This window comes from Nannospalax galili, unplaced genomic scaffold (genome assembly GCF_000622305.1).
Source record: "Nannospalax galili isolate Female #2095 unplaced genomic scaffold, S.galili_v1.0 scaffold229, whole genome shotgun sequence".
In the NCBI taxonomy this organism is placed as follows: domain Eukaryota; kingdom Metazoa; phylum Chordata; class Mammalia; order Rodentia; family Spalacidae; genus Nannospalax; species Nannospalax galili.
Window position 1 is genome coordinate 5,158,842 of NW_008360328.1, and position 19,447 is coordinate 5,178,288.

The following is a 19,447-nucleotide window of genomic DNA, read 5'->3' on the forward strand; positions in this document are numbered from 1 at the left end:
GGAAATGGGACACAGAGTCTAAGAAACTTGCCCAAAGTTACACAGAGATGACTGGTTGAGTCAGAATTCAAGGCTCAGTGCTTCCTCATGCTCAGTACTCCTGAAGGTTCTTGGTTAGCAAGCAAAAGATGAGAAACTCACACAGACACACACCATGGGAACATACCCTGCCCTTTCACTTTTCCTCTTCCCCCTTCCAAAGAACCTGTCATCTATATACAGGGAGAGTCTAGACGTGACCTCTCAAGCTCCTTTTTCTATCAGATTCTCTGTAGTTCTGTGAATCTCCTGATTCATCACCTTCTTTTCAGTTTACAGTCAGTACCCAGGCTCTAGAGAGAAGGGGCTTCTCCTTTTTGGCAAAGGTGTTTGATGGTACATTTGTAGTCTTGGTACAGGAAGAAAGATAGAGCTGCTTACTCTCAAACATGGCCACTGAATGGTGCTCTCAGAACTACAACTCCCAGAATGCAGTGCCAGGAAAGTTTATCTGACCAGGGTTTGAAACAGCCACACTGGCTCTTTTGTACCAGGCCTCCCAAGAGGCTGCTGTCTTGTAGAGCTGTGCCTCAGAGCTGTGCTGCCTCAGAGCTGTGCCTGGGGAACCTGCAACTCTAGGTACCACATCCCCTTACACTCTGCTGTCAAAACCCATCTTTTCAAAAGCATCTGGGTCTTTTCCCCTCAACTTAGTGTGAAAGCGCAGTGATTAATAAGGACTTGGAAAGTAATACCTGGGGTAAAGTAATTAGTATGGATAATTGCCCTGGAGAGAGAATGTTACAAAGAAGTATTTCTCTCCTTGTCTCTAAATATTAGGCAAAATGAAATGAGCTGGAGACAAGTAATCTTCAGGCTTTTAGTTCCAAAAGCTAATGTATAAGTGACAGACACTATTTTATAAGGAGTTGGATCAAGTTCTCTTTGCTGAGTAGCAATGGTGTAGGTCCAGTGGCCTCTTACACACCCTGCATCACTTTCTCATTTATTATTTATTTATTAATTTTTTATTATTTATTTATTTATTTATTTCACACTCAAGTTTCTCCTTGTTTAAAAATAAATTTCTGCCGGGCGTGGTGGCTCACACCTTTAATCCCAGCACTTGGGAGGCAGAGGCAGGGGGGTCTCTTGGAGGTCAAGGCCAGCCAGGCCCACCCTTTGCATGGGACCTTGTCTGGATGGACTTACCTCTTAGGGTCAAATATGGCAAGGATTTCGGCACGTCTTTTTCCTCAGAATTATATATATATATATATAGTTATAGTTATAGTTATAGTTACAGTTATAGTTGTTATAGTTAATCTCTCCTGTCACTGAAGCCTAATGCCATCCCCTCTTTTCAATACTGCCGTGACTTAGAGTTTGTCTATTCTGTACCAAACAGTACTTCCCTGATGCTTGGAGTTCAAGGCATGAGTCACTTTGTGAAATACATATGATGCTTCTGGTAAGTAAGCAGCCTTACTAAACACTGTCTGCACCTATGTGCCATCCAGGGATGGATATGTGGGATGTTTCTTTTCTTTTTTCTGTTTTTTTTGGGGGGGGGTTGCTAAGTAACCCTGGATGGCCTGGAACCCACTACACAGCCTGGAGCTTGTGAGGTTCCTCTTTCCTCTCTCCCATGAATCTGGGATTACAGGTGTGCACCAGCATACATGATGACACTTATTTAAGAACTGAGTAGGTAGATGGCTTCTGTCATTGGAGAGACTAGTGGGACCCTGATGATCATGGGATTGGTTTCTGTGTGGTTTTGAAACAGAATATCCTCCCTCATAGTTATCAACCTTCTCTCTGTCCTCACATTTGACTCTTGACCCAGGAACACAAAGAGAATTGCAGCTTCTGAACAGAGAGCATGTGGTGTGTGTAGAGTATGGCACAGCCCCATGCTGTTGGATTTTTGAGGGGTCTATTTGGTGACTCTTGTCTAGTGGGAGAGAGGACTTTCGTCCTTTCCCAATTGATTCATCTGTGGCCATCCAGTACAGCTTATAAACCTAAGTGGTGAGTTATAGAAAGCCATTCATTGACCTAAATTCTGTTTCTGGTTAAGCATCTGTCAGCCAAAAATCTGAAATCCAAAATCACCCCAAATGTGAGATTTTTGAGTGTTTGGATTTTGGAGCATTTTTGACTTCTGGATTAGGATGGTTCATCTGGGAAAGCCTACGCAGTACCCAAACCTGATACACTTCCAGGTGTGATCCAATTTCTGATCCCAAACATTTCAGATGAGGGAGACTCAACGTGTACTCTTCTGAGTCTCATAGAATGCCGCACATATTCTGTATGATGGCAGTAAAAATGGACCTCCAGACTCCAAGACAGGCATCTCTTCCCCCTTCCTCTTCATTTTAACCTGGATAGTTGAGTTCAAATTTAGCAAGGCACCTTATTCTCCTTTTCAGCCTCAAGTGATCAATTTATTTATTTATTAATTTATTATTTATTTATTTATTTATTTTGGTCCTTTTGAGACAGGGTCTCCCAGTAGCCCCAGCTGGCCTGGAACTCACAGTGTAGACCAGGCTGGTCTTGTACGCATAGAGATCCACCTACCTCTGCCTTAGTGCTGGGACTAAAGGCATGCACCACCATGCCCAGCTCATCATTATTTCATCTAAAAGCAATTTTCACTGTATGCAGGCGATTCCTTGTGTATTTATTTGTTTATTTATTCTTGAGCTAGCGTCTCATTCTTTAGTCCAGGCTGTACTCAAATTTCACCTTCCTTAGTCTTCCAAGGGCTTGGGTTTGCCACCATGCCAGGCTTGGGAGATTCCTTTAAAGGTGTATAATAAACTCTGAATAATCCCATTTTTTCCTCTAAATCTCAAAGAGAATTATCAGATTAATGGACATGGGAATGGTGGTCCACGCCTTTAATCCCAGCATTTGGGAGACAGAGGCAGGCAGATCTCTGTGAGTTCAAGGCCAGCCTGGTGTACATAAGAGTTCTAGCCCAGACAGAACTACATAGTGCATACATTTCATTTATTATTATTATTTGTGATGTGCTAGCGTGTAAGTGCATGTGTGCATGTGCTTACCACAGTGTATATGTGGAAATCAGAGGACAATTTTCAGGAGTTGGTTCCTTCCTTCCACCATGGTTTCTGGGATTGAACTTGAGCGTTATCAGGCTTTCATGGTAAGCACCTTTACCTGCTGAGCCATCTTGCTGGATATTTATTTATTTATATGTTCCTCAGCCTCCTAAATATTGGGATTAAAGTCCTGAGCCACTTCTTCTGACTTTAAATTGGAATTTGTTTTTTATTTTATTTTTGAGACAGTGTCTCATATAACTCAGACTGGCCTCAAACTTGCTATGTAGCTGAGGATGACCTTGAACTTTTGAGTCTCCTGTTTCTACCTCCCTAGTGCTGGCATGGTAGGCATACATGTACCACCACATCCTGTTTTATGAGGTGCTGGGACACACTTCATGTGTGGTAGGCAAGTATTCTACCAACTGAGCTATATTGCCTACCTCTTGCTTGGTGTTAATTGATATTTTCTATTCTCTATTTCAACAATAATTGACATCAGACTGTGGAGATCCAGTGAAGTGGCGGGAAACTGAGATTAGTAGGTTTATGGCAAGAGGGATATACTCAGTGCTAAGTCTGAGTTGAGTCTGGTTTTAACCTGCTCACGGTGTCACTTTAGTCAGTTTAATCATCTTTATAGTATGTACCTAATAGAATATCCAAGGAGATAAGGCTCTGGAAACACAATTTAAATTAAGGAGCACTGTAAAAATGGAGAGTGGTCAGTATTATTGCTCTAGTCATTAAGCCAGATGTATGAGTGCTGTATATACTGGGAATAGTGTTGGTATGGTTTTCATTTTTGAGCTTTCAAATCATTTTATCTTTAAGAACCTGGAAATTCAAAAAATTTAAAAAAAAGATTCTTGTTTGTTCCCTTTAAGGGTGATGCGCACCACAACCGAATCAAGCAATCAGGAACAAAGGTAAAGCTGAGATTAGATTCTGAAGTGTGTGTGCGTGTGTGTGTGCGTGCGTGTGTGTGCATGCGCGTGCGTGTGCGTGTGTGTGTGTGCGTGTTGGTGTTTAAGGTGGCTTCATGGTTCACATATTGACATATTTGGTTGCTGAGTCTTCCATAGGGGGTGGATGGCTAAAGAGACATTAAGGAACCATCTGAGGACAGGATGCAATTGCTGGGTCCTGAGCACTTGAAGTGTTCCTTGATGGTGATTCAGTGTCAGGAATATCTGGAGAGAACTGAGAAGGCTGAGCTAAGCAAGTCTGTTGTCCCATGGCGTGAAATTTCTTCAGTGTCCAAAAACCATTTTCAAGTGGGTCCACATAATACTAGAGAAACAGGACCTCGCTTCAGCCCAAAGCTCCAGGTCTATCTGCAGCCAGCCGTGTTTGCCATGACTACTGGCATGGTGGGTGGTTTTCTGGGCCAAATCTGTAGTTCTACATTCCCCACCTAAACTTGTGGCTGAACAAAGGAAGGTAATAGAAGAGTGAAGAGAAATGGAGCTGGGAGTATATAAGTGACCATTCAGCCTACACCTTCTTTCTTACTCTAGGTTAATCTTTATTTCTTGCTTTGCTGGGCTTTTCTGTGGTCTGGGGCCTATATTTTGAACGCAGTCTAGGAAGAAGGGAGGAATTTGAAAAGGAAGTGAGGCCATTACTCTGAGAATCATAGCATTTTTTCCTTGCTTTATAATTATGTTTTAAAGATTACATTTATTTTTGTGTGTGCCTGCGTGTGCTTGTGCATGCATGGCACGGTACTGGTGTGGAGGTCAGAGGACCACTTGGGGAAGTCGGTTCTTGCCTTCCATCATGTGGCTCCTGAGTCTTGAACTCAGGTCTTCTGGCTTGGTCACAATCCCCTTACCCTCTTAGCCATCTCACTGGCCCAGTGGCAGCACTTTTGAAGTAAAAATCTCTGTGTAGATGACCTTGGGAGGCTGACATCCTTGCATTGACTCACTGACTTTTCCTTTTTCTGGGCCTTAGATTAACAATATGTGAAGTGGAGCTCTAAGTGCCCATTTACCTATAGCTCTGTGTGGGTTTGAGCTAATGGGCACTAGGGAATCTGTGTACCTAGAGCAGCCCAGACAGCTTTGCTGACAGGAGATGTTGAGGGAAGGAAGGTACTGGGGGATGCCTGAGGACATGGGTCTGGTTTTCCACATCCTTATTCTCTGGGGGGAAGTATATCTTACAGCTTTTGCAGCTTCTTCAGCACCTCTATCTTGTCCTTGCTCCTTTTAAAGGAGTGTTTCTCTGTTCTGCTGGCGCTGGGTTGGCAGACCCGTGGCATACAGTGAATACTGGCACAGTGGTTTGAGTTGGTTCTTTCTTAGTAGCCAGTAGCAGTCTGCTCCCCTCTTCCCAGAAGGCCTGGGGTACTCTGGCTGGTTCCCTTTCCCGGTTGTCCCTGATTGAACAGCTATCCCAAGCTGCCCTAGCTTAGCTGGCCGGAGAGGAAGCCGGAGTCGCTGCAAGCTGAGCGGCCTGTCCCTGCTGGGCAGGAAACGTAGAGTGATGAATGGGGCTGGATGAAGTCATCCTGCTCCGCCAATCAGACAGCTCCAACGGAGCCAGGGGCCTCTGCAGATCCAGCCGGCCTGCCGGCTGCTCTCATGTACATTTAGACAGAGGCTGTGAGTCTCTGGGAGCGGAGTGGGGGTGTGTGAACCGCCCGCTCCTGGCTCCTGTGTAGGCCTCAGTCAGTCTGAATGTTATTGGAAGGTGAGTGGCTTCACCGGGCGAATTCCTCTCCCTCTACCTCCACCTTGCCGCGCTGCCCGGTTCCTCCTCACACAGCACCTTCTCCCTGCTTTCTTTTGAGTGCCTGCACCTTCACACCTGCCCCAATCAACCCGAGCCTTCGCCCTTCCTGTTACCCCAGTGCTGGCTCAGCACTTCCCAGCAGCCTCTGCCCACATATGCCCCTCGTCCTGATCTGTGGGTACCAGCTGTCAGTGATGGGAGGGCAGGGCCTCCACTTTGCGTCCTCCTCCCAGCAGGGGGAGTCTAGGGAGACCCACATTGGCCTCCTGAGACCAAGTACCAGGGGAGGGGAAATGCACAGACTGGGCCTCATGGGCATTTGTGGGCACACAGGGTGGCTGGCCCCACACCTGGCTGGGGACTCCCAAGATGCCTTCCTGTCATGCCAACAGAGGAGGCACCAGGGGGGGCCTCTGGAGAGTGGAAGCAGGTCTCTCTTTCCCCCAGCCTTTCAGAGGGGTGGTGTGCTCTTTCTGGGTGGACATTTGTGACTCTGCCTTTTCTCCTTGGATGGTGCCGCTGCTCCCTAGGCCAAGCCGGGATCATGGATCCGGCCGACATGGCGACTGCAAAGGTAGGATGGAAATGCTGCCGGCCGCACTGTGCGTAAGTGGCTTTGCTCTGCGAGTTCCGCCTTTGGTTCACTGTCTCTCCCCTCCTCTCCCTCAGCCCAGCACTCATGAGCTTCCAAGGGCTGTCAGTGGAGGGACATGACATCAGGAGAGGGGAGGGTGTGCTGCGTCCTACACAGCACACTGGCCACCTCCTGTATCCAAACATCAGAGAGGGTGGATGAGGGGGCCAGGAGGGTGTCTAGGGCATTTGCCTAGACTCGCTTTTGTAGTCTGCCTTTTTCTTTAGCTTTTCCTTAGTTTTTTTTTTTTTTTTTTTTTTTTTTTTTTTTTTTTTTTTTTTTTGCAGGTATGTATTTATTCCATGTCCATGCCTGGTGCCTGTTGGCCCCTCCTGTACTCTGTCTTCTTCCTCTGCCTCTGATCCCCACTCTGGCTTTCCTGCTCCGTGGGTACATCCCCACACTACCTCTCACCTGTGTTCTTCCTTCCTTTGCTCTTGCATCAGGGTTGGGTGGGGTTGGTGTGGGCTTGACAGTCATTGGAGCAGAGATGTCGCTCTTCTTGCAGCCACCTCTGGCCTTGGGATTGGTGAGGCCTTGGGCCTGAGTGGCAGGTGCTGTGCTGTCCCCTCCCCCCAGCTCCTGGGAGTCCCAGTGGTATATGGGGTCTGGGCCTCTCCAGGGGAACAGTGCTTGGGTGCTGCTTGAGGCTGAGCACACTAGAGGGCGTTCTTGAGTAGCTTTCAGATCCGCTTGGATCCTGGTGGCAATTGGAAATTTGTTTTTCCAAGTATTCTCCAAACAAGGAGCCCAAGCTATTGGGCGTGGATGAGGAGCAACTGAGGAGCTAGAGCATGAGATAGGAGGCCCAAGCAGCCAGGGTGCTGTAGGCAGTTCTGTCTGGACAGGCCTCTGAGAATCACAGCCTGGGTGATACTTCCATTTCTACATGCTGTGCAGTTGGAAACAGGTTACTTAACCTCTCTGGGATTTCATTTGTCAGTCTACACCAGGGTAAAATTCCATCCATCTGTTTTTTAAACCAGATGAGATCTATCACATCCTTGAAGAAAGAAGCTAGAGAACAAACAATGAGAACAGATCTCCCAGGACTGTTCCTCCCTTCCCATCTTTCACAAATATTTGCGCACCCACTCTGCACACAAGATGTGCAAGGTACTCTGCCCCCTTGGCAGTGTGCACTGGAAGCTGTGGGAGTGGGATCTGTGCTTGTAATTTGATCCAAAACAGTTTACTGTGAGTAACTTGCTATTTGGTTGGAATGCCGCTGTCATTGATGTGTGTGGTGTGATGTGTGATGTTGGAGTCTTGGTCATCTAGTGATTGAACAGCACTGAAGCTCTAAGTGGTTTGTTGTCAACCTGCTGGTTTTCAGTGTATGAGGTTGTGGTCAGCTCTGGGCAAGGTGTGGCCTCAGGGGTACCAAGTAGTTCCCGGGTTAGTTTGGAGAGATGGGATTGTACCTGTATTTGCATGTGGAAGTAGAAGCAGAGATAGCTTTATTTTCTTAGGCCTTTCCACCTTTGAGTTCAGATCTCAGGTCATCTCATCCCAGACATCAGAGCTCGATCATTCCAGAGGTTAGCATTTGCCTTCAGGACCCAAACCACACAGATTACCTGAACTGATGCTGTTCAAGCTGGCACTTTTTAAAACCTTCCCTTCTCTGATCCAAGCGCTTTGAAATGAGCAGTTATTTCAGGCATCTTCCATCATGCCCATGAACCATCAAACTCTGGATGGGCTTTATAGTAGAGGGTCCACCAGGTTCCTCCACACATAGGCAAATTATTATATAGTATTACCTATGTGGTTTTATGGAGACAGTATCCATGGTTTCCATCAGCTCTTCAGAAAGCTTATAACTCAAAGTTGAACCTTGACTTGATCCAAGATGCTTCCAAATGGAGCTTGATTGTGTTGACCAGGTTGAAAGCCTGATACTCAGGTACAGACTCTGTTATGGCTGGATGCCCTGGATCACTGAGAATGTACAGAAGCCTGTCAATAGCTGAGTGAAAATTCATATTGTGACATTGATATAATACATTAAATGCACCCTCTTACCATAGCCTTTCTGTTTTATTTGTGCGATACTGCTTTCAGAATTTTCCCCAGCTCTAATGCACTGGGCTAAGTTATTTACAGAATGAAATAGCTTTTTTAAAGAAATTTTATTATTTTTATTTTATGTGTATCTGTGTATTGCCTGCATGTAGGTAAGTGCACCTGTGTTGTGCAGTGCCTATGGAGATCAAAAGAGGCTGATGGATCCCCTGGGACTGGAGTTATGGACAGTTGTTAGCTGCCATGTGGGTGCTGGGATTACGAACCCGGGTCTTCTGCAAGAACAACCAGTGTTCTTAACTGCTGAGCCATCTCTCCAGCCCCAGAATGAAATAGCTTTTTGATGGAGGTGTAGCCGGTCCTGATGACAACATCCTTATTTGGTTTTGTTTATTTCCTAGAGGAGGACTTTGGGGTGTGACTTCATTTCTGGGAGTCTCAGTTTTGAGGCTCTGTTGTGGTGCTACCTGTTTTCTTTTTATGAGGTTTCACTTTCAGCCTAGAGCCACCTCATGTCTTGATCTGACTATTAAGAGACATAAATGATAAATTGTGTCCAGACAGTAATCTCAACCTTGAGAAGATAGGCTGGAAGTATTTATCAATCTTTCATTCAGTGGATGCTTATTAAATGCCATTTTTTATGGCAACAGAGTCAGGTGTGGGGGTTTTAGAGGTGGATTGCACATGATCACCATAAACAGGTGCTTACAAGTTCTTGGGAGAGACAGTCAGGTAAACAAATTACAGCATTACAAGGTAATATGGCCTATCACTAGGGAAGCACAGAAACATTGCTTAGCTGAACAGGCTAGGAAGGAATTGTCAGGGAAGTGGCATTCAGTCTCACAGGTTATGGGGGTAGATCGTTGAGGGAGGGGAGGTGGTCTGTGATTGGTGTGATTGGAGGTAGATGTTTCAGAGTTCAGATACTAGCACTGACACCTCCTAGTTCTGTGAACTTGAGTGAATTACCTTAGCTTTTCCTCGTCTACTTTATCATTTGTGAATGGGGTATCAACATAGAGTCTCCATGGGGATTCAGGGAGATGCTTAGTTGGGATGGATGTTGGCTGAGTGAACACTCATATGGAGGTCTCTTCGACAGGAGAGGCAGACAGCAAGAAGGTTGGCTGCATGACCGAGGTTTAGCATGTGTGTAGATGGCAAAGCTGAAGATGTAATGAGAAATACAAGCCCAGAACAGAAATGCTCTGCGAGCCTCAGAAGGTACTAAGATTGCCTTGCTACTGGGAGCAGGTGCAGGACTCTGGCATATCATCACATTTGCTTTTGAGGAAATACCCTCTGGCTACCTGGTAGACAAATAGGATAATTTCCTCATTTTGCTCCGTCTCTGATATTTTATTTACTTATTGATTGATTGACTTTTTGAGACAGAGTCTCACAGGACAGCCCAGTTTGTTCTGAAACTCACTATATAGTCCAGGCTGGCCTCAAATTCAAAATAGTCTCCAATTGCTAGGAATTATAGGCATGAGCCATCATGCCTGGCTCATTTTATTTTTTTACATGTTTGTCTTCCTGCTTGAGAAACATGTTTTTGTTTTTAGGTGCCCCCACCCAAGCCCTAGCATCTACTATTTTCCCCTGACATATGATATGCTTAATAATATTTTTGAATAAAGAAACAAGTACAGAGGTTAAGTACAGCTGTAGACAGAAAAGTGAGGACTCATGGGGGTATGGGGGTAACAACTGATGACAGAAGGCTAGCTGTAAAACTAGGATTGACAGGAGTTAGCACCTAAATAAGTGGGAGGGAAGGAGGCTAAGGTGAGTCTCTGCTTCTGCGTGGGCTACTTGATTGCTGGTGATGCCTGCCATTCATTGAGGTAGTAGAGGTCAGAGTCATGAGGGGTAGACCTGGGGAGTGGGTAATTTGAGTGCCATGGGGACATTTAGGTAAAGTTGTTTAGGAACAATAGACATTAGTGACTGAGGTTTAAGGGAGTGGTTGTAGTTGCCCATATAAACTTGGGTGTCACCAACATATTTCCAGGGCATTGTTAAAACATTCAAGTCTCTTTAAGAGCCTTTGTGACCAGGTGGCACTGAAAGACACAGGTTCTCAGAAGACCCCATTTCAACACTTAGTCTCCTATAGTGGATCATGAGATCTTACAATCTTCTTCTAGAGGGAGACCACACTTCTGGATTTTCTGGAGAAATGGAGAAAAGTTGATAAACTACACAGAATTGCCCGATATTTATTTTACCCATGAAAGGTAACCAAACTAAGATATAAAACTACCATCACCACTGCTTATAGTTAAGGAATAGTTCAACATAAAATTAAAAAGGACACGCTATCAAAAATTGAATATATTGATCATTTTGAAACTTACTGTGTTACTCTAATTATTTCCAGCTCACCACAGATCTATGTGGTGATTTGCCACAGATTCATCATGGGGTCAGACTTGGTGGAACATAACTTTAATCGTAGCACTCAGGAAGAAGAGGCAGGTGGATCTCTGCGAGTTCCAGGCCAGTGTGGTCTACCTATCAAATTCTAGGACAGCCATGCCTACGTAGACTCTGTCTCAAAACAAAACAAAAACACCCCAAAACAATAAAAATCTTCATTGTGGTCCATACCAGTATTTGGTTGTCTCTGAACCACCAAACATGGCCAGTGACTTAGCATGGCAAGGCACAGGTGCATTTACAGAATAGAGTTGGCCACTAGGCAAAGGGAGCTGAACTCTTAGGTTCCTCGTAATAGGCTGGTCTGCTGTCTTTTGAGATTTTGAAAGAATGCAGTAGGTCTCAGGACTCCTAGGTGGTTTTCCCTCCTCTCGACAGAAATTAGAAAGTGTCCTGATGGTAGAAAGTGAAAACTTTCAAAATCCAGCTCATTGGAATCAGTCTGCTCCATCCCAAGAAGCCTGTATTTATTGGCAGAGATGTAGCAGTATGTGCTAAGAACACTATTTCTGGATCTGCCCTGCAAATAGGAAGTTCCTGTCTCAGTAAGGGATGATGACAAATACTGGATTCTTTTTCTGGCTAACCTCTCACATGAAGACCAGACTAATCAAGAAATAATTATCACAGACTGACTTAGTGTAGGTTAGTTGAACATACTCACCAGGACTTGCCAGCTGAAAAATTAGCATAATGATTACAAACTTAGGTTCATTTTGGAAGACAGAGGTAATATGTCTTGATTAGATATGCCTCTCTCTGGGAATTACTGATTTATACTTTGTTATTTAGCTAATGCCATGTCTTATCTTCTTTAAATTAGAGGTCAAGAGGGCATGGGTTGTCTTTACATTATCATCATGATTTGCCCAGGTCATGAGCATAGTACCCGGTCAGTAAATACTGACCTAGCAAATATCATATACAACAAAGATTTTAAAAAATCCTTGGGTTCCTTATAATATTTAATGCCATGTAAATGCTACATAAACTGTTGTTCTACTGTATTATCTAGGGAATAAAGATACGGGTCCTTAACAACAGCATCATAGGAGAAAATTAGAATAGTAGAGAAAAGGTATGTGCCAGGATATATACAGGGTAGTATGTGGTTCTTCTAGTGTGCAGTGGAGGGTTGGTAAACAGTGGCTGGAAATTGCCATAGTGGTTAGAGTGCTTGGGGGCACTTACTTGATCTTACATCATGTGTTGACTCCTGACAACTCCTGGTGGGTTGCTGTCAGTCACTGCCTTTTGACTAGGTGAAGGAACTGAGGCTTCTAGAAATGAAGTACCTTGCTCAAGGTCACAGAGCCATTAAGTATGGATTCCAGCTGAAGTCTGATTCTAGAATCCAGGTACTAAACTAGAGTACCCACCCCTGGGACTGATGGGGGGGTCAATTGAGAATGTGGTTTTGCTAGGCCTGCCATAGGAATGAGCCCCTTCTCTGCCAGCAAGATATGCTTTTGTCCTGTCCTTGGCCAGGAGACTTTGTGAAAATGAGTGACACTCAATTCATCTGTTGTTATTTTTTTTTTTTTCCTGGCAGTACTCACAGAACTTAGTTAAAAAGGAGAAATCTTTACATCAGTGGGAGAAAAGCAGGTAGCAGCTGGCTGTGGGTATCTAGGTATTCCCTCTCAGGGAATCAGAATCCGTGAGCCCCTACCTGGCCCCAACACTGGCCACCTGGGGGTTCTCCTGAAATCTGCCTGTCCTTTCCCTCTGGCAGGCAGCATGTGTGTCTCTGCTCTGTATGCATTTAGAAGGCTGAGGGGAGGCCAGTGCCTCCCCTTCTCTAGAGTTGGGGGGTGGTGGTGTTTCTCTGCCTTGCTTCATAGTCAGGGTCTGGCCTCTAGGAGCTTCCCTTCTGTCTACTGGCAGAGGTTCTGTTATTCTAGATACATTGATACATTAGGCATACAGGTAAACCCTGAGGAAAGCAGATGGGCCTTTGTGGAGCTGGAGTGAGTCTCCTCTCCTCCCCACCAGGAGATGAGAAAGCAGGACCAAGCAGAGGGTCTTCCTTGAGGGTTCCACTGATAGAACCAGGGATACTTGTGTCTGTGAAGCCAAGTTTCTTCCTTTAATCATGTGTGTTTTAACTCTTTACCAGGTTGCTGTGAGTTTGTGGAATCTAATGGCTGTATATGGTGGCTTACAATTGTAATCCCAGCACTCAGGAGGCTGAGTCAGGGTTACCTTGAGTTCTGGGTCAGCCTGGGCTTCAAAGCAAGGCTTTCTTTGTCTCAAAAGAAAAAAAATAATGTCAAGAGCAGGGAAGGAGGGGAGAAAGCTTAGTTGAGTCCTCTGATAAGAGTGAGGCAAATAATACATGTGTCACCTGGCCAAGGAGAAAGATCCAGGCTAGAGAGGGAGGCCTTAGGGTCCTAGGTATGCCATTTGTCTTTTATCTTGTTTATCAATTACAATATTCCTTGAATTTGCTTAGAGACCTGGTTCCGGGATGCTCTGCTACCCAAAGGCACCAATGTTCAAGTCCCTTATGTAAAGTGATATGTTTGTATATATGTGTATTCAAATAATCTCTAGGTACCTATAGTACCTAGTGCAGTGTGAACACTACATAAAAAGTTGTTCTGTTGTATTATTTGAGGGATAATGAAAAATGAAGTCTGAGCATGGTCAGTACACATTCAGCTTTTTTCCAGGAATATTTTGCATTCAAGGTTGGTCTAATCTTATTTATGTAGGACCCATGGAAACAGAGTACCACTTATTCTAGAGGCTAGTGCTGACTGGTTGTGTCAGGCAGGGAACTGGATGTCGCTGAGCCTGCTTCTTCCTTTATCAAGTATGTTTTAACTCTTTGCTAGGTTGCTATGAGGTTCATGGAATATGATGGATGTGCCCACACTTGGCATTCTGGAGTGGTGAGATACCTGTCTTCCATCACCCCAGCAGCTGCAAGTCCTGTCTCCCTTTTCCTAGGTGCAGGATGGAACTGGAACTGATTGGAGTTTGGTTTTGGCTTTGCTCTTGCTGTTGTTGCCTAAAGGAACATTCTGGATTAACAGATTGTAAAGGAGGGGCAAAGGAAGCTAGGGAGGAGGAAGCGATTGTTTTTTTCTTTCTTTTTTAAATTTCAACATCAGGACCGTTAAGTGAATCCCTGGGGTCACAGAGCAGAAGGAAACATTCTAGAGACAAACGGCCTGGCTTACTTTGCCCACAGGCCTGTCAGCCTCTACCAGCCTCTGGTACAGTGCTGGCTCCCTGATATATGGGCCTGGAAGGCTAGGGTGTGCTCCATGGGTACCAGAGGTAGGAGGGGAGGGGCTGTTCAGGAGGCTCCAGGCTGGGAGCTGACACAGATGAACAGACCAGAAGGCAAGACCAATGCCTTCAGCCCACACTGTCACCCCAGAGCCAGTGACTAATAGTGGCAGAGGGTGGGGAGTGGTGAGTGCTTAGGGAGGGAGGAGAAGGGGGGGATGGACAGGGAAGTGTTAGAGAGCACCTGATCAGTGCAGCTCTGGGCATCTGCCGGCTCCTCACACAGACTCTATTGACTTCAATTTGGAGTTTGGAAGAGGATTCTGGCTAGGGGATGACGAGGAAGCTTGTTGAAATGGAGTGTTTGGGAGGCTGCGCCCTCCCCCCATTGCTCCCCTCTTGCTTCCTGACCTCCAAAATGCTCCTTAAATATAACACGCTCAGCACCTGATGACTCTCCTGCCTGAGCTTGGAGCTTTGATTCCCCTGCATGTGACTGCAGCACTGTTCTGCCCCAGTTTTGACAGCAACTAGAGGCATGCCGCTCTGCCTGATATACCACTGCAGTTAGCTGTGCTGCCTGGGAGAAGGAAGGGCAGAGGCTACTGCAGCCAGAACTTGAGATACAAAGAGAGCCTCAGGGAGATGGCTATCCATTTTCTGCTCCAGATACAGAGCTAGTGGCTTGGAGTGACTTAGCAAGGTCATGAGGAGGCCCAATGGGAAGGTGATAGTTGTAGCTCTGAATTCTCCCTGGACTTCTGCTTGTAGTTGGGCAAAGCCTTGGCTGGCCCCCCTTTTGAGTAGACAGTTCTTGGGATTGCTTTGGTCAAGAGTCTTGGGTATCTGGAATTGGTCATTAGCAGTTTACTCTAATTGAATGGTGACCTTTGTTACCTTTCCTCATCCTTTGTGGATGAGGCAAGAAACTCCAGACATTGTTTTTGTTGGGTTAGAGATGAAACAATACCAGGGTGGAAGAAACCTTAAGGCTTGGGGGAGACCAAGAAAAAGTCAGTGCAGGTGAAATAAAAAGGAAACTCTTTAAAACCTTCAACTCAGTAAAGTTTGGAAGAAATCATCCTAAGAGGCTTAGAATAACACAAATCAATTTTATATTAATCAAATCAGTATCTATGACTCAACACCCCCAAACTTGTTTTGAAACATGTATAGCAAAATATTGTCATGGGCAGACTCCTCCTCCCTTATGAAAGATTGATATACGGCTGGTTTTTTCATTACTTAAAAAATGTTTTTATAAACATCAAACAGATACAAAAGGATATTTATAAAATATATAAATGAGAAACTTATTGGCAGAGAAACACTTATCATATTTTGATTAGGGAAAAAGAGGAGAAGACAAACTATAAAATAGGTCTAAAGTATAAAGAAAAGAGAGACAACAAGTCATCTTGCCCGTTAACAGCATTCTCTTGACCAACTTTCTGAAGGATTTTGTTATTAACTCTTTGTTACTTGCTCCATTGTTCAATGTCAAGGTTTAAGATTGGCCTTTTCATTGTATGTATATAGAATATATGTATGAACGAATACTCTATATGATCTTCATTGACTCCCTTTCTTTGTTCAAGATTGTGTTTCTGAGACTTATCCACTGTTGATTATAACAGTACTATACATTTTCAGTGCTGTATAAGATCTGCTTGGAGCTGGGCATGGTGGCGCACGCCTTTAATCTTAGCACTTGGGATGCAGAGGCAGGTGGATCTCTGTGAGTTCAAGGCCAGCCGGGTCTACATAGCAAGTTCCAGGCCATCTGGGGCTCCAGGGAGACACTGTCTCAAAAAGACAGAAAGATCTGGTTGGAAATACTACCTGGTATTTGTTCTTATAGATACCTTTGTTTTGTGTCCAGTTCTTCATTTTATAACATGGTGTGCTGTTTCAAGTTTGTTTGTGTGCCCTTATGTATTTTACTTTCATCAGGGGAGGAGACTGGCCCGTAGTGTTGGTGGGTGGGGATGCACTTGTTTAACTCCATAATTGGGTAGTTGAATCTATGTACCTTCTACTAGCTCTTTTTCATTGCTTGATGTTCCTTAACTTTAAAATTTGTGCCCATCAGATGAGTCTGAAATGGCATCTTACTAGGGTTTCAAATTTGTACTTTCCCACAAGTTCTGATGATGGTGACCACCTGCTTGTTTATTATTTTCCTTTCTGAAAGTGCCTATTCAGATCTTCTGTTTTCCTAATGTCCGTTTCTCATGTTTTATAGGAATTTTTTTTTCCTTTTGAGACAGGGTCTCTTTGTAGCCCCAGATGGCCTGGAACTTGCTATGTAGACCAGTCTGGCTTCCAACTCACAGAGATCTGCCTGCCTCTGCCTCCTAAGTGCTGGGATTAAAGGCGTGTACCACCATGCCCAGCAATATGACTTTTTAAAAATCAACTCTATAAACAATCTTTTCTCAATATATGTTGCACATATTTCCTCCCAGAAAAACTTTGCCCCTTTCCCCCTTCTTTCTGAATAATCAGAAGTTGTCACTTTTACTGTGGCCTCATTATTCTTTTGTTTTGTAGGTACCTGTGAATTGTTTAGGAAACCCTTAGACGACAGTTGTTAAGTTAGTACAAGGATCAGTTTGAGATTATAACTTACCAGGAGAGATTGTGTTTTGTCCTTAGTTGCCTGTCAAGGTTTAAGACTAGCATTATTCCTTTGAAGTTCATCCTTACTTCATGTGGCCAAACAGGGGCCCAGTGGAGCTGGGCCACTGTATCAGGAAGTCTTCTCTTCAACCTTACTCCTAGTGGCCTGTTAGAGTTTCTCTGTGTCCAGGTCATGGAAACTGAAAGCCAGGTTCATTGGTTTCAGCCATTACTAAGTGTTTGATCTCTACATATTTTTAACTTTTTGGTTTTTACCAGTACCCTAGGCAATTTAAAACAATTTCATTTTGGCTTTCTGTTTTCTTTGATCTACTTTTTGTGGTGATATTGCCAGATAGGAGTCTTCAGAGTCTAGTTTTTTTTGAAAATAATGTGTGTCCTTTCTGGAACATGAATATCAGAGAAAGGCTATGGAGAGGCAGAGTCAGGAGATGACCTGCATTTATCCCTAGACTTTAGGCCAGTGTGCTGGATTTATCTGTAAGGGGACCATTCAGGTACATAGACTGCTGTAGATAAGAATGAAGCCTCTGGTGAGATTGTTGTCTGTCTCGCATGGGCTCAGTCACGAATTTATATCAGGAACATACAGTGCTCTGTCTCCTTACCTGTGTTTGGGTCAGATTTTGAGTTTTTTTCTTTATGGACTTAAAAAAAAATGGCATCAGTCTCCAGAGCACTGGGAGAAGTCCTTGTCTCAGAAATACAGAGCCAAGGAAGGTAACTGTCATCCCACCAGGCTCTGTTGTTTCCCTTTTCAGGGCATACTGACACTCAAGTCATCAATACTTATTGGGAAAGAAGAGGCTGCCTTGACTTAGTCTCTTTTAATCTATTGCTTATATTCTTTGTGTTCTGGAAGCAAGTGAATGAACTCTTTCAAACCAGCATGTCCAACAGAGAAGAAGGGTGTGTGTGTGTGTGTGTGTGTGTGTGTGTGTGTGTGTGTGACTTGCCTGCACATGTATGTGTGAGGCCAAAGGCTAATGGTAGGTGTCTTCCTCTGTTGTTTTCTAGTTTAAACTTTAGTTTTTGGGAGAGAGAGTTGCTTACTGAACCTGGAGCTCACTGATTGGCTAGACTGACTGATCCTCAGGCTATGGGATCTGCCTGTCTTCATTCCCACCAGCACTGGGCAAACAGATGTGCTCCTTTGCCCACTGGTAATGTGGGCGCTGGGAATTCTAATTCAGGTCCCACGCTTGTGCAGTAGGCTCTTATCCTGCTATCTCCCCAGCCCTGAGTTTTTTTTTAAATTCATTTTTTTAAAATTTTATGTGTACGAATGTATGTATGTAAGTGCATCTGTGTCATACATTGCCTGTGGAGGTCAGAAGAGGGTATTGGATTCTCCTGGAAATGGAGTTACTGACAGTTGTTAGCCACCACGTGGGTGCTGGGAGCTGAACCTGGGTCCTCTGCAAAAGTAGCCAGTGCTCTTAACTGCTGAGCCAGCTCTCCAGCCCCACCTGAGAAATTTTTATGAACATGCATAGGGATTAGGTTTGGAGTTGAGTTGGACATTCCAAACTTTCACCTTTCTGGCTGTTTGGAAATAGGCATTGTAAGACACTTCCCTTTTTACTGGTTAGCTGCACTTACTAAAACATCAACCTGGCCACCACCTCAACGTGTGGTGCAGGATCAAATGTGACCATGTGGGTACCATGCCTAACACAACAGCTGATGTCACAGGCCTACTCTGTTCTCTGATTAGTAATTACAAAGGAGAACTTCTATAGAGTTTCAAAAAGTAGCTAAAGACTGAAGGCCAAAGAATTTTAACCTTTCCAGTAACATGTTTTTAGAATGATGGTTAGGGAGCTTTGATCTAGTGTTAAGTGTTCCCTGTGGTTAGAGCAGTTGGACCAATGAGAGCATTCACATCTTTATAAAAGACTATCAGTGATGCTACCTGGATCGCAGGGCTTGGGAATTCTAGTGACTGAATTACCCCTGTCACAAAGGACAATTCTGTGCACTTGGGAATCTAGTGTATCCTTTCAATTTTTGTACTGAAGGTATGGCCTGGATACAGGTTCAAGGAGCCTTAAAAAAATTGTGGATGTGTTCAGAAGTCCTTGGGGGCATTTGGGTATTATATGGCACAGGGCTGTGGGTGGAGAGAAATTCCACCAGTCATGACTTGGCTAGCAGATCCCTGAAAGCTCAGTGTATCCTGCAGAGCATTGCTTCATTTCTTCTGTGCTACTCAGATGCTTGAGAGACACAGTAGTGATTTAGTTCAGTTTGTTTAAAGTCACTTCAATTAAGCGCTTGCTAACAGGACCCACCTGCAAGCCCTCTCATTCAGAGAGGGTGTAGCATGGGATGGGAGGAGATACCCACTTGCTGCTTTTGTGGCGGCACCCCCTAGAAAGAGGGAGGCAGGTGCGGGAAGCCGTGATAAGCAGGATGACTGTTCCCAGTGGGGTCTTCACTGCTGTTCATTAAGAGCATCACCTTAGAAAGTCAAGCTTGAGTAATGTGCTACAGCCCATGCATGGCTATAGAGTGTTTCAGGCCAGTTTCAGGGGAAGGGCTTATTATGGTTCAGCTGAAGGTTGCTATTTCATAATTAATCTCCTCTTTGTTCCTTTTCACCCATTCACATTACTGACCCAGATAATGGCTAATATGAAGAAGGCCA

At 44.6% G+C, this 19,447-nt stretch overlaps 1 protein-coding gene across 11 annotated transcripts in view; it reads left to right on the forward strand.

Annotated features, from left to right (window-relative positions):
- Gramd1b (GRAM domain containing 1B) overlaps positions 1–19,447 on the forward strand; it is a 264,481-nt gene that overhangs the window by 152,130 nt on the left and 92,904 nt on the right. The window contains exons 1-2 of one of the 11 annotated variants that reach the window (XM_017796336.2): positions 5,628–5,759; positions 6,332–6,407. The exons of 9 other annotated variants lie outside the window; for them this stretch is intronic. In XM_017796336.2, coding sequence (XP_017651825.2) covers positions 5,747–5,759; positions 6,332–6,407 — 89 coding nt within the window. In that variant the 5' untranslated portion in view covers positions 5,628–5,746. Of the gene's footprint in view, positions 1–5,627; positions 5,760–6,331; positions 6,408–19,447 lie in introns of those variants that run through there. One more of the 11 variants, XM_017796335.1, reaches the window with a different exon arrangement.